Here is a 14,424-nt window from a genome sequence, read left to right as displayed (position 1 = left end):
TGGCAGGGCAAGATGGCACACTTCCGTTGTCTTTATGAAATGTGAAATCTGACACCACCTTTGAAACTTCAGGCTTCCAGTCTTTGTCTCCGTGTTACTCAGATAAGTCTCTTGTGGATTGCTGTTCTTTGAACTCCCTGGAGTGGAAATTTTGCTCTATTACCAGGGCCAGTGGAAACGAGAAAGTTCACGCCTCACCGCACAGCAGTCGCATCCTTCTAGTTTCTTTTTCTCCGATCGGCATCATAGCGAAGACGCCGGAGCGTCTCCCCATCGTGCTCCCCGGTGCCTGGAGCGAGGCGAGGGACCTCCCGCCGGCCGCCGCCGATCCAGGGATCCCCCGCGGTGCCGCCCCTTCGGCAGGGCGCCTCTACGGGGCGTCCTGTGCCCCCCAAGGAGTGGGAAGCCCACCAGGGAAGCGGGGGGCGAGCAAGGCTTGCTCGTCGCCATCGGCCGCCGGAACCGGAACTCCTAATTCAATCAAGTGTTGTTATAGGATTTAATTTCTCTTCAATTTTTCTTTATCCTATTACACAACATTTCTTTTAAGGGTTTAACCAGCTTCTTTTGTAGATCTAGTAAGAAAATATTTCCCAAGTCACTCTAAATTTATATTTTCCTTTTAAGTTTTCAAACATCAGGGAGTTTCTTTTGTATATCCAAAAAAGGGTCTTTTTTTCAGATTGTTCTCTTGGCTTGTCATTTGTAGCTCCACTTCTGATACTTTCTCTGTCTTGTTAGATAACATTTGCTATAAATCTGTCATTTACACATTGACATCTTCTGGACATAATCTATTCACAGAATCAAACATCATTACTGACATTGTTGATATTATAGCTACTAACGTCTGGCTTCATTCTTTAAAGATCTCCTTTAATGTTTCCGAGGTTGTTTTTTGTCATTTTGTAAACCCCAGTATTAACTGACATCAATAACAGGCTTATATTTTTTTCCTTCTGCTCAAAATCTATAATCCCTCTTTAAACTGATGTCCACCTTCTAAAATCCCAAAGTAACTTACCTTTGTTATCTCTTACAATAACCAGAATAGCCAAAATAATTCTGTTTCCCACGTTTCCCAATAGAAACTATTTTTATAGTAAATTCTAAAATCTTAGCAATATTCCAAATTTATCTGAATCCGGCCCACAGGGTGCTTAAATCCGGCCCACGGGTCTGGCCTGGAAATATCAAAGGACCGGCCCACGGTGCCTCTGCTGGCTGAAAACAGTCCGTTTTCAGCCAGCGGAGTGCTATAGGAGGCAAAATGGAGGGCTAAAACGAGGCACAGGGGAGCTGCATGCAAGCCCCCATGCCCCATTTTGGCCAGTAAAGTGTTGCGGGAGGCCGTTCAGGCCAAAAATGGGGCAGAGGGGGTTGCGCGCTGCCGTCCCATGCCCCATTTTGGCCAGCAGGGTGCTGCAGGAGGTGTTCATCCTGTCTCCTCCCGCCGACCCGTGGAGGAGAACAACAATGCTGATCTGGCCCTCAAAGAAATCCAGTCTGACACCCCTGTTCTATTTTGTTCTGTTCCTGTCCTATCCTTATCCAAAGTGGTTCTGAGGTTCCTATTCTTTGGTCTTCTATTTAAAAATAAAATAAAATAATTAAATATATAACTCCTAGATTTCACTGTCTTCGCTGCAGTTGTCAGTTCCATTTTCATTATACTTCCCCTGGAACTTGTTGCCTTCATAATTTTTAGTCTGGTACAGATATTTATGTTTTCTCCTTTCTTTATTGTAAAGTCCCAAGGCTAACACACACACACACAAACCTTTTCTTGGAAAACCATCTTTCTGGCCTACATCACTTTATCCCACTTTGCCAATCTTGTCAAAATATTTCTCAAGATACTAAAAAGTAGTGGAGACAAGTCTTTCTTGAGCATAAGAAAAGTATCAGTGAACTGAAAAAGCGGAGAGGACAGTAGAAGTAATCTACTGATCCAGGCTTACCTGGAATTCTTCTTGATTTCTAAGCAGCTGACAGCGTTCCTTTAGCAGTTCCTCCAGTGCTAATTCTGGTTCCTGACACTCTCGCACACCTTGGGGGAAATCTGTTACCAGACTGGAAAGTTCGAGGTGGCATACCAGTCAACAAGAGGAGAAGAAATAAGCAAAGTTTAGAGGTGGGCAAATGGGAAGTTAATAATTTCTAAAAAGAAAGGAAGGAAGGAAGGAAGGAAGGAAGGAAGGAAGGAAGGAAGGAAGGAAGGAAGGAATTAATTAATTTGGGTGTCCTTTATTCATTCAGCAAAAGATAACAAAAGGGAGAAAAGAATAAAAGAAACAGAAGAAAAACAGAGAAAGGAATGCAACATATTGTATCATGGTATATATTGATCATATGCAATACGTATTGATCATATATAGTACAGGAATGGATAAGAAGCCATATTTTTTGTTAGCTGTTTTTGGTTTTATTTAGCCATTTATTTATTTATTTATGGCTTCATATGACCTGCCAATTTGCAAAAAATTGAATCTGGGCAGTGTACAATAATAAAAACAAAACTTGAAATAAATAACAGTCAGGGCGCATCAACATATATTCTACTTTCCGGGATGAGCTTCTCTAACATTTTGTCCCTGATGGCTAAGGGAATAGCCACTTCTTCAAAGTCTTCTTAAAAGTTTATCAGGATCAGGGCCAGTCAAATCTCGGGGTGGCTCAAAAGTCTTGTAAGCTAGCATGGCTGGGCCAGCTGAATCTTGGGTTTTAAATTAAAATGAAATCTGGAGCAAGGACACAGCTATATAGACATAATATTTTATGTTGCATTTGGCAGATCCTTCGTAAAATGTAACATGATGAAAAATCCCTGTGAGCTAATCTTGGATAAAAAACCTAATATCCATGTAATATATTAACAAACACAATCATGGCCTCAAAGAATGGAGAAAGAATTGCTTCCACTCATTGCTCCTCCCAGCCATTCAATAATCTTAGTCCCTTCCCTACTCAAATGATAAGCAATATTTTATAATTACAAAATTGCCTGTTTTTACATGTATGTATGTATATATGTATGTATGAATGTATTCAGCCATTTCAGGTGAACCGGTTGTTAAATTGCTGGCTGGCCCCACCCCTTCCTGCCCTGCCCCTTCCAGGAATCCCCACGCAGGTCTACTAGGCAAAAATGGGACGGGGGGGGGGCACTCCACGTGGCCCATTTTTGCTCTTACAGGTGTACAGGAGGCCGAGTACTGCCTGTCACACCCCCTGGCCACGCCACCATGGCCACACCTACCCAGCCGGTCGTTAGGGCAGAGAACCGGTTGTTAAATTATTTGAATTCCATCACTGTTGTATGTATTGCATTTGTAAGCCATTCAGTGTCCATTGGCATATGTATCTATAATAAATTTAAATAAAGAGCCAATTAGGTTTAGTGGTGAAGGCACTAGGTTAGAAAACAAGACACTGTGAATTCAAGTCCCCATTAGCCAGCTAAGTGACTTTGAGTCAGTTACTCTCTCTCAACACAATCCACCTCACAGGGTTGTTGTTGTTGTTGTGGGGAAAATAGGAGGAGGAAAGTATATTGGAAATAATAGCTACCTTATTTGTAAAAATAACAAAAGCGGAACATAAATAAATAAATGAATAAATAAATAATTTTTCATTCAATTTCTATATCCTCCTTGTCTCAGTCAATGACTCTGAGCGGCTTACAATTTTATATATATGGCTTACAATAATATATATATTATAGAGAGATCGCTTCCGGCTTCCGAAGGCGACAAACGTTGGTCCGCTGTTCGCTTCCCTGGTGGGCTCCTCTTAGGAGCACAGGCGGTCTTGGAGGGACCACCTGCCATAGGGCGGCTTGCTGGAACCCCCCGGATAGGCGGCAACCATGGGGGGGGGGGGTTTCCAGTTTCGCCTCAGGAGCCAGGGAGCGCAGGGGGTGCATAGCAGCACCTTCGCTGAATGGATTCCGGAAGGAAATAACTAATTACATGCAGCGGCTGAAGTGCTGGAGGTGAGAAGTTGGTTCCAATCTCCTTAATCACTTTTAATTGATGAGCAGCAGCTTTTTGTAAATTGTGGATTCAATCTGTTTGAAGTTGGATTGGAGGGGGGTTTCTTTTTTTTTCTACCCCTCTCAGGCAAAGTGGCATTTGGACTATCTCTCAATCTCGGAATGGAGAGAGAGAGCAAAAAGTTGAATTAGTCACTTGAACTAACTATGTGAAAAGATTTATATCACAATTGCAAGAGGTGATTGCTGAGTTGTTTTGAAAACTTTATGGAAATTTTTGATGTTCTGCTCCTGGTTCCCTGTGAAAGGGGGAGCTAAGATGGCCTGCTTCCATCTTCTTCTTCCCTCTTATAAATGAAGTCTGCCGGAACAGAACAGGAAAGTTGACTGGCTAACTTACCTTCAAATCAAAACTAAATACAATAAAGATACCAAATTATATGACATTGAAACAGAACCACACGAATTGGATAAAATCATTCATAGCCCAGATAGAAAAATGATAGGGAGAATATATAAATTTCTCCTGAAGTATAAAATGGAAGAGGAAATTGTGAAAGAACAAATGATAAAATGGCCGCAGAACTTTGGATATAATATTGAATTAGACAAATGGGAAAAATTTTGGGGAACAAACTTAAAAATGACACTCTCAGTTGCATACAAGGAAAACCAGTACAAAATGTTTTATAGATGGCACCTGGCACCAACAAGGTTAGCTAAAATATCATCAAATACCTCCCCAAAATGTTGAAAATGCGAATCGATACACGGAACGTATTACCATTATGGTGGACCTGTGAGGAGGCTAAAAAGTTTTGGAAAAAGATCAAAAATTGGCTGGAGGCAATAACGGGAGTTAAAATAGAATGGAAACCGGAAATCTTCTTATTAGGAATAATGTCTGCGAAATACAAAAAAGAAATCCAGTATTTAATACTACCTATAATGACGGCGGCAAGGATTGCCTATGCCCAGAAATGGAAAAACAAACTAACTCCAAGTGAAGATGAAATAATAAGAAGGTTATGGACTGTGCTGAAATGGACAAACTAACTAAAGAAATTCAGGGAAAAGAAGAATCAGAATTCTACCAGATATGGGATAAATGGTATAGGTGGATGGAAGAAAGAAACAAGAATCAATGAAAGAATGTAACAAAATTCAAAAATAATAGTTATGAGTAAAATATGAAAGTTAAGAATGGTGAAACCCAAATAAAATACAATTGAATGGGGAAAAAAATAATAAAAATAAAAACTTAGTTAATTTTTGGTGATCAATAAGTAGAACTTTGTAGATGCTTATAGAATGTTTTTGTTTTTAAAATGTTTATTCGTTAACAGATAACCCATCATGACAATAATAATGAAATAATAACTCTAACTGGTAAAAACAATTTGGATATAAACTATAATATGGGACCTAGGGAAAAGATTTATTAATTTTATTAATATTTTTTTTGTTTAGATTTTGTTATAAAGATGTAATCTCTCCTGGGTATTTATAAATTCTAGTAATAAATTTTTGCCTAGATTTATTATAATATAAATATAATTTATTCTAGACAAAAGCACGTTTAAACAAATATAGTTAAATGAGAATGATGGTATATTGATGGTATAAAGATTTTTGATTTAAAATGTACAATCCAATATGAATGAAGTATAAAGAATGATTGTAGTAACGCACGAAATTTATTTGTAACCAATCGACATGCCTTCTGGAAGATGTAATGAAGAATGTTTTTGTGTGTGTTTTTGTTTAATTAAAACAATAAAAAAAAGAAAAAAAATGAAGTCTGCCTTTTGAAACTACCTTTGAAGAAAGTCTGGCTTTATATTACCTCCCCTGAAGGACTCCTGAAGTTTCTCCTGTTATGTGGTGTTTCTGGATTTGGATTATTTGATTTTTTGTGTGTGTGTGGCTTCTTGGCTAGGAACTGTGATTGAGGATTAACTTTCACTTTTGGATTTGCCTTTCTTCTCGGACTCGCTCGGCTGCGCGCTTCGCAGACGCCATTTCTTTTGCAAAAGATTTATACTCATCTCTGAACTCAGAAAATGGGGCCCAAAAAACCATCTTCAGGCAAAGCAGCCTCGGCACCTACATCCAGCCCAATGACTCAACAGACAAAAAATTCATCATTTTCACAACAAGAAGGGACTGGAGAGAGTTCAAAAAATTTATCTGTTATCCAAATGTTCCAGGCTCTTATGAAGGGACAAAATGAGTTGAAAAAAGGAAGTGGCAGATTTTAGAGAAGAGCTCAAAAGCGTACAGCAATAAATAACAGAAAATAAACAGAGAATTGGTGTGCTGGAGGAGGGTGCGGTCGGGCTGGGGGAGGAGGTTAAGGCAGTCCAGAAGGGGAATATAGAATTGGAAAATTTTATGGCAAGGATAGAACTTGAAAGAATGTCATTCTTTCTCAGATTCCAGAACCTACTAGAGACAGAAGATGAAGATCTTAAGGATATCATGAGTACAATTTTAGCAGAATATATTAAAAGAGATAAAGAACAGTTGTGGTGGGATATGGATTTGGTTTACAGGATTAATTCAGCATATGCCAGAATACATAATGTTGCAAGGGAAGTACATGTTAAATTTCTTAGGAAGACCACGAGGGATGAGGTGCTAGGGGCCCAAAGGGGGGGACCACTAAAATATAAAGACAAAGAAATTACCATTCTTAAGCAAATTCCAAAAAAAATAAGAGATAAGAGGAGGAAGTATTCCTCCTTATCAAAGAAATTCTATAATAAAGGAATTTGGTTTAGATGGTTATTGCCAGAAGGAATGTTGATCTTCGAGGGAAACAGAATTAGAATTAACACAGTTGTGGAGGCAGAGGCCTTCATTAACAAAAACACAGTGCCCTCCTAGAGGACGAAAATGTAAGAGGTAGTGAAAAGGCGACAATACACAAGACATGAAGGAGGGAGGGGCTGCAGCTCCGCCTGGGGACAGGGGGGAGGGAACAATATTGGAAAGACTCAGGTCACAAAAATACATATATCTGGAATATCATTGTAATTGTTGATATATTAGAAAGTGGCAAAAGAGATGATTGAACACATGGTTGATACAATGTATAATAAGATGCTGTTTCTGCTTATCTTTTATCTATTGTTTTTTTACTTTCTGTAAAAGTTGTGAGAATTGGAGAGATTTCTACCTCTAGCATGATGGAGTTGCCAAAAAATTTTTGTATATCCACCTACCCTTTTCCCATAATTTTTAAAAATCAATAAAAAAATTTAAAACAAAAATTAATACACACACACATACGCACACACACACTCTAATATATATATTTTACAATAATTAATATAATTATATAATATAAAATATAAATAATAATTACCATTTACCAGTAAGTACTAAAACACATTTTAAAACAATAAAAACTATAGTTTCGTTCTCAGGAATCCATCCACTTAAGTTTCATTATTTAGAGCAGTGTTTTTCAAACTTGGTAACTTTAAAAGAAGTGTGGACCTCAATTTCCAGAATTCACACACACACACACGGCAATCTGACTGTGGAATTCTTGGAATTGAAACACCCACATCTTAAAAGTTCCCAAGATTGAAAACAATGTTTAGAGCAATATATCCAGAGTTTGGCAAATCCCAGTGGTTCCCACAGAAGGAAAGCACCGTAATAACTGGTGAAGAGGCCAGAGTCTCCTGCAGCTCTTATAATGTTATCCTTGCCCTTTTTTGGGGGGATCCTCCTCTTCCTTGCGCTATCTGTTTGACACACATAGTCCTTCGCCTGTTCTGCAAGGGACATTATCCCCACATCCAAATCCCACTTCTAACTCTTTGAACTTCACTCCTGTTGATACCTGCACAGGGCTCCCAGGACGTGCTCATGGAAGGTACTGTGTTCAGATCGGACCAGAGCCACCAGTTGCTGAACCATGCCCATGGAACAGAGAGTCTCTGCAGGGAGAAAAATGCAGAAGGTGTTAACTCCTCAAATGAAAGTAAAATTTCCTTTATAGCAAGGGTCAGCAAACTCTGAAGAGACCAAATCCCAATATAGGTAATCCTCAACATATAACCATTTGTTTAGTAACTGCTCAAAATTACAACTGCCCTGAAAAAAAGTGACTTCTGGCCATCTTTCACACAACTGTTGTGTGTTGATCACGTGATTTTGATCACATGATCAAAATTCAGGCACTTGTAGCAAGATTGGCTGAAATGTATAACAACGTATCCCCAAATGGCTGGAAATGTAATCAAGTACCGGGCACCTATTACCACATTCAGTGAAAATGTAAAAAGTGAAAGAATTTTGGTGAGATATCCAGATGTGGTTGGAAGAAAAGACTGGATAAAAGTTAGAATTCAAACCAGAGTTACTGTATTTTTTGGAGTATAAGACGCATCTTTTCCCCTCAAAATAGAGGCTGAAAATCTGGGTGAGTCTTATACACTGAATACAGCATTTTTAGCCTCCCGAAACCCCGCCCCCTTCACAAAAATGGACGTGCAGAGGGTTTAGGAGGCTTGCAAAGTGCTCAGGAGGGCTCAGGAGGGCAAAAAAAAGCAAAATTTGGGTCATTTGACCCCCCTAGTCCCCAGGAGCACTCTACTAGCCTCCCAAAGCCTTTGCATGCCCCCCTCTTTTTTGCAAAAAATGGGCTGTTTTTTGCTCATTTTTGCCCCATCAGCCCCCCCCCCCCGAGCACTCTAAGAGCCTCCCAAAGCTCTGCATGCCCCCCCACCTTTTTTTTACAAAGAACGAGGCATGCAGAGGGTTTGGGAGCTCTGCAAAGCGCAAACACTTTTTTTTTTAATGTACCTCTTGAAAATCATGGTGCGTCTTACTCTGTGGTGTGTTTTATAGTCCGAAAAATACGGTATTCTTAATAGGAATCATAACAGAGGATCAATATATCTAATACTACATATTATAACAGCAGCAAGAATGGTATACACCCAACAATGGAAAAACCAAAATATACCTTCAGAAAGGGGGATAATAAAGAAAATATTTGTATGTGCAGAAACGGATAAATTGACACTAGAAATAAAAAACAAAGGAAAATCAAAATACCATGTTATATGGAATAGATTTTACCAATGGTTGGAAATGAGAGGTGGAAGTTGGAACAAGAATTAGTATTTGTGAATATGGAAAGTGATGTAATATATGCAAATACAAATGAGTATATTGAGTAGAATGTATGTATGTATGTATGTATGTATGTATGTATGTATGTATGTATGTATTTGTGTTACAACCCCTGGTATGCCTAATTTATTTATTTATCAGTACAAATACAACATATATATATATATATATATATATATATATATATATATATATATATATATATATATATATATATATATATATATATATATATATATATATATATATATATATATATATATATATATATATATATATATATATATATATATATATATATATATAAATTAGTAGTGTAACATAAGAGGACAATGATACTTGTGTTTTATCTGTATACTTATACTTTAGTATGTATGGCAGAGATAACGCAGGTGGGTTGCACTGTGTCTGATATTTTAACAAAAAATTAAATAATTTAAAAAAAATTCAGACACTTGTCAATTGGGAGGTTTGGATGACAATTGCACTATCCCGGGTCATATGATAATCATTATCCCAGGTCATGTGATCCCAGCGGCTTCAGGCAAGCAAAGTCAGTAGTGCAAGCCAGTTTTGGCTAACGACCATAAGATTCACTCAACAATTGCAGTAATTGTAACCACTGACTTCCGCTCCTTCCGACAGAAATTGAAGACACACCTGTTCCGACTGGCTGGCCTGGCATAATTTTAACGTCTACCTCCTGGCATACATATTTCTTACTGGTTTTTTAGGGGGATTGTTCTTTTAAACTTAATTTTATAGGATATTGGGGTTTTAAAGTCTGTACATTTTAAATTATTTACTTAGCAATACAGTTCTGTATATCTTTTTATCCTCCTCTTATTTATGTATCTATCCACTTAATAATTTTAATTGTTTAAATTTTATAGTCATTTACGATGTATTTTGATATGGACTGTACACCGCCCCGAGTCCCTTTCGGGAGAGGGGGCGGTCTATAAGCGCTAAGAAATAAATAATAAAATAAAATAAATTTGCTTAAAAACTGTGGCAAAAAAGGTTGTAAAATGGGGTACAATCGACTTAACAACAGTTTTCCTTAGCAATGAAAATTCTGGGCTCAACTGTGGTTGTCAAGGTTTATCTGTACCTCTTTTTATATGGTTCACAAGCCAAAAATGGACAAGTTGGTGGCTGATCACCAGGTCTGAGTTGCAGTCATTCTTAGGGCAAGGGGCGGGGCTGGGGGGGGGGCTTTGCAATGGAAGCCTATCAAGCAGCCTTCTTGTTGGTTGGCTGCTGCCCTCCAATGGCTACCGAGTTTTCAGCCTGCACAATTACCAGCTGTGCCTGCAAAGGCAGAGGAGAGATGGGATGAGACGTAGTGGGGTGGTGGTTAAAATGTAGTATTGCAGGTTAACTCTGCCAACTGCCAGAGGTTGCTCCTGACTGCCTCAAGGTTGACTCAGCCTTCCATCCATCCGAGGTCAGTAAATTGAGGACCTAGATTGTTGGGGGCAGTATGCTAACTCTGTAAACTATTTAGAGAGGGCTGTAAAGCACTGTGAAGTACATGTAGTCCTCAACCTACAACAGTTTTTAGTGACCATTCAAATTTACGGCACTAAAAAAAGTGACTTATGACCATAGTAGCTTCCCCATGATCACATGATCATAATTCAGATACTTGGTAATTGACTCATATTTATGACTGTAGCAATGTCCTGGGATCATGTGATCCTCTTTTGCGATCTTCTGACAAGTTTAAGTCAATGGGGAAACCAGGTTCACCTAACAACAGTTAGAAAAATTTTAAAACTATACTGATTTACTTATCAGTCTGAAAGCAGCCTTTGTCTCCTGATTCGCACACCATTCAAGTGTCTTCAAAGTGTCTAAAATCCATGGAGCTACTCCCAAGCATGAAAGGCTGATGATTGCAGTGACTGGGAACAGAAGCACAATAAATGGGGCAGGAATTGGCAACCAGATGAGCACATTTCATGCTAGCTTAATTTCCTGCTCGTCAAGGGAGATAAATTTTTATTTTTCTCAGAGCTGGAAAAGACCCTCAGCCTCGTATTTCAAAACTCTATTTATAAAGAGTTATTCTAGGACCAGCCAAAGATTGATTCAAACATGTCCCCCCCACCCAGTTCTTCCTTTATTAACAATCTCTGTATATAACGCTATTCTTTGTAGACTGTGAAAACTGCACAGGAAAGATCGAAGCTTTTAAGCAATCCTTAGGCACAGCTCAGTGGGTGCCCACAATCATAAAAGGTAAAGGTTCCCCTCGCACATGCGTGCTAGTCGTTCCCAACTCTAGAGGGCGGTGCTCATCTCCATTTCAAAGCCAAAGAGCCAGCGCTGTCCAAAGATGTCTCTGTGGTCATGTGGTCAGCATGACTCAACGCCAAAGGTGCACAGAACGCTGTTATCTTCCCACCAAAGGTGGTTCCTATTTTTCTACTTGCATTTTTACATGCTTTCGAACTGCTAGGTTGGCAGACGCTGGGACAAATAAAGGAAGCTCACTCCATTATGCGGCGCTAAGGATTCAATCTAATGCCACGGGCCAGATCCAGCCCTTGTGGTGCTTAGATTTCGCCTACGGGGGTGTCTTGGAAACAGCAAAAGACAGGCCCGCAGTGCCTCTGCCAGCAAAAACTGAGCTCTGGAGGCCCTCTCAGATCCCGTTTTCACTGGCCGATGGCTGCAGGAAGAAAAAATAAGGAAAGGAACATATAGCTCTGAAACAAGAAATATTTCTGTTGGATATCATACCAGAAAAATATAATAAAGGGACTATGTATGTAAACTACATGTGTTAACAGCGGCGAGAATTGTATTTGCACAACACTGGAAAGGTGTGGAGATCCCTACAGATGAGAAGATAATTCTTTAAAATACTAGAATGTGGAGAAATGGATAGATTAACACTTGAAATTAAAGAGTAGGATGATACGGAATATTCTGATACATGGGATTTATTATATGTTTATTATTAATATGATTTAGTATTAATAATTAAGTATTAATATTATGTTGAGAAAATACTGTTATATCATAATACAATAACTACATTATTATTATTATTATTATTATTATTATTATTATTATTATTATTATTATTATTGCTCTAACTAACAAGACAACACACTGTTTATATATACATTGAAACTGTTGCTCTTTATTTATATAGTAAAAATAAAAAAATATTTAAAAAGATAAGGAAAGAGGGGAAGGAAGGAAGAACGAAGAGGGAAGAAAATGACCATTGTCTTACCTGAACGGTCGTTCTCATGGCGCTGCGGAGAGTCCAAGGATGGGTTAACACAGCCTGTTTGCCCATGGACTGAGTAGATTTTTCCCCTCTGGCCACGCCTCCTTTGCCTCTTCCGGCTCAGTTTTAAAAACGAGGTCTTGTCCGACGAAGACGTCCTCAGCTCACACCTGTGTAAAGATACAATCTCGGAGCTAAACAATTACCCTGGGAGGGTCTTGGACTCTCCGCAGCGCCATGAGAACGACCGTTCAGGTAAGACAACGGTCATTCTCCATAGCGCTGCTTGGAGAGTCCAAGGATGGGACATGCCCAAGCTATGGTGTCCCAGGGCGGGAAGAAGTGACATTGTCCGGAGCCTCAATAACCTTCTGTAACACTCTACGGCCAAAGGAGGCTTCGGCAGAGGCAAAGGAATCGATCTTGTAGTTTCTAATGAAAGCCGTGGGAGACGCCCACGTGGCCGCTCTGCAAATGTCCAGAATAGATGCTTGAGTCGCCCAGGCCGCGGTCGTGGCCGCACTTCTGGTGGAATGTGCCGTTACACGAGGTGGAACCGGCTTGCCCTGGAGGTCATATGTCATCTTAATGCAAGCTCGCAGCCACCGACCTATGGTTGAAGATGACACCTTGCGACCCAGCGAGCCTGGTTGAAAAGACACAAAGAAGGCCTCGGAGTGCCTGATGTCCTTAGTTCGTTTCAGGTAAATGCGGACTGCCCTTCGCACGTCCAATTTGTGCCACCTGCGCTCCTTGGAGTGTTGAGGGCTGGGACAGAAATTCGGGAGGATCACCTCCTGAGACCTGTGAAAATGAGAATTCACCTTCGGCGTGAAGGCGGGGTCTAACCGTAGGATGACCCTGTCTGGGTGTATGATGCACAATTCTTCCTTGGCTGAGAAGGCCGCAATCTCAGATACCCTTCTGGCTGAGGTAATGGCTATGAGGAAGGCAGTCTTAAGAGTCAGATGTCGAAGAGAGACCTTCCTCAAAGGTTCGAAGGGAGCCGCTGTCAATGCCTGCAGTACAAAGGGTAGGTTCCAGGTCGGGTACCTGTGCACCACCTGGGGTCGAATGTTGTAGGCCCCCTTCAAAAAGCTCTTGACCTGAGGATGGTGACTCAGGGATTGAAGTTGGTGTCTGGCTAAGATGGTGGATAACGCAGCAACCTGGCGCCTGAGTGTGGCTGGCGCCAGTCCTTTGTCCAAGCCCTCTTGTAGGAAGTCCAATAACTGAGGGATGGACGCTTCCACACTGTCAATGTCCCGTTGGCTGCACCAGGAAGAAAATGCAGCCCAAGTCGCGTCATAAATGCGAGTAGTGGCCGGACGTCTGGAAGCTTGGATAGTTTTAATGACGTTGTCTGAGAGGCTCTGGTCTTTCAGAAGCTGCCCCTCAAGTGCCAGACGGCTAACTGCAACCATTGGGGCTCTGGATGGTTGATGGCCCCCTGACGCAAGGATACCTGGTCTGGAGGAATTTTCCACGGTTGTTCCACAGACAGATCGACCAGGTCCGCGAACCAGGATCTCCTGGGCCAATGTGGAGCCACCAGAATGAGCTCCGCCCCCTCCTTCAGCAGCTTGTAGATCACCTGCGGGATCAGAGGGAGGGGCGGAAACGCGTAAAGAAGACCTGGAGTCCAGCTGGACCTCAGGGCATCCGTCCCCTCCGCTTGTGCTGACTTGTAGCGGGAGAAGAACCGCTGGAGCTGTGTGTTTGCCGCCGTGGCAAACAGGTCGACCTGTGGGAGACCAAACCTCCTTACCACCTGTGCGAACAGGTCCGGATGAAGTTGCCACTCCGAGTTGTCGATGGTCTGACGGCTCAACCAATCCGCACTCACGTTGCTGGTTCCGGAGATGTGATCCGCCCTCAGCGACGCTAAGTGGATCTCTGACCATCGTCCTATGGCCTCCGCCTCTGACATGAGTCTTTTGGAGTGGGTCCCTCCTTGCCGGTTCACGTGAGCCTTTGTGGCCACATTGTCGGTCAGTAGCAGAACGTGGTGCCCCTTCAGCTGTTC

General features: G+C 40.9%; 1 protein-coding gene across 1 annotated transcript in view; it reads right to left on the bottom strand.

Moving 5' to 3' along the window:
- Positions 1–14,424, bottom strand: part of HSPBP1 (HSPA (Hsp70) binding protein 1) — a 47,374-nt gene that overhangs the window by 18,952 nt on the left and 13,998 nt on the right. The window contains exons 6-7 of the mRNA XM_081970777.1: positions 7,851–7,947; positions 1,962–2,073 (exon numbers count right to left, since the gene is read on the bottom strand). Coding sequence (XP_081826903.1) covers positions 1,962–2,073; positions 7,851–7,947 — 209 coding nt within the window. The remainder of the gene's footprint in view (positions 1–1,961; positions 2,074–7,850; positions 7,948–14,424) is intronic.

Source organism: Natrix helvetica, assembly GCF_964273705.1.
Source record: "Natrix helvetica genome assembly, chromosome: Z".
NCBI lineage: Eukaryota > Metazoa > Chordata > Lepidosauria > Squamata > Natricidae > Natrix > Natrix helvetica.
Note: the sequence above shows the minus strand (reverse complement) of the source record. Positions and strands in the feature narration are given on the sequence as shown.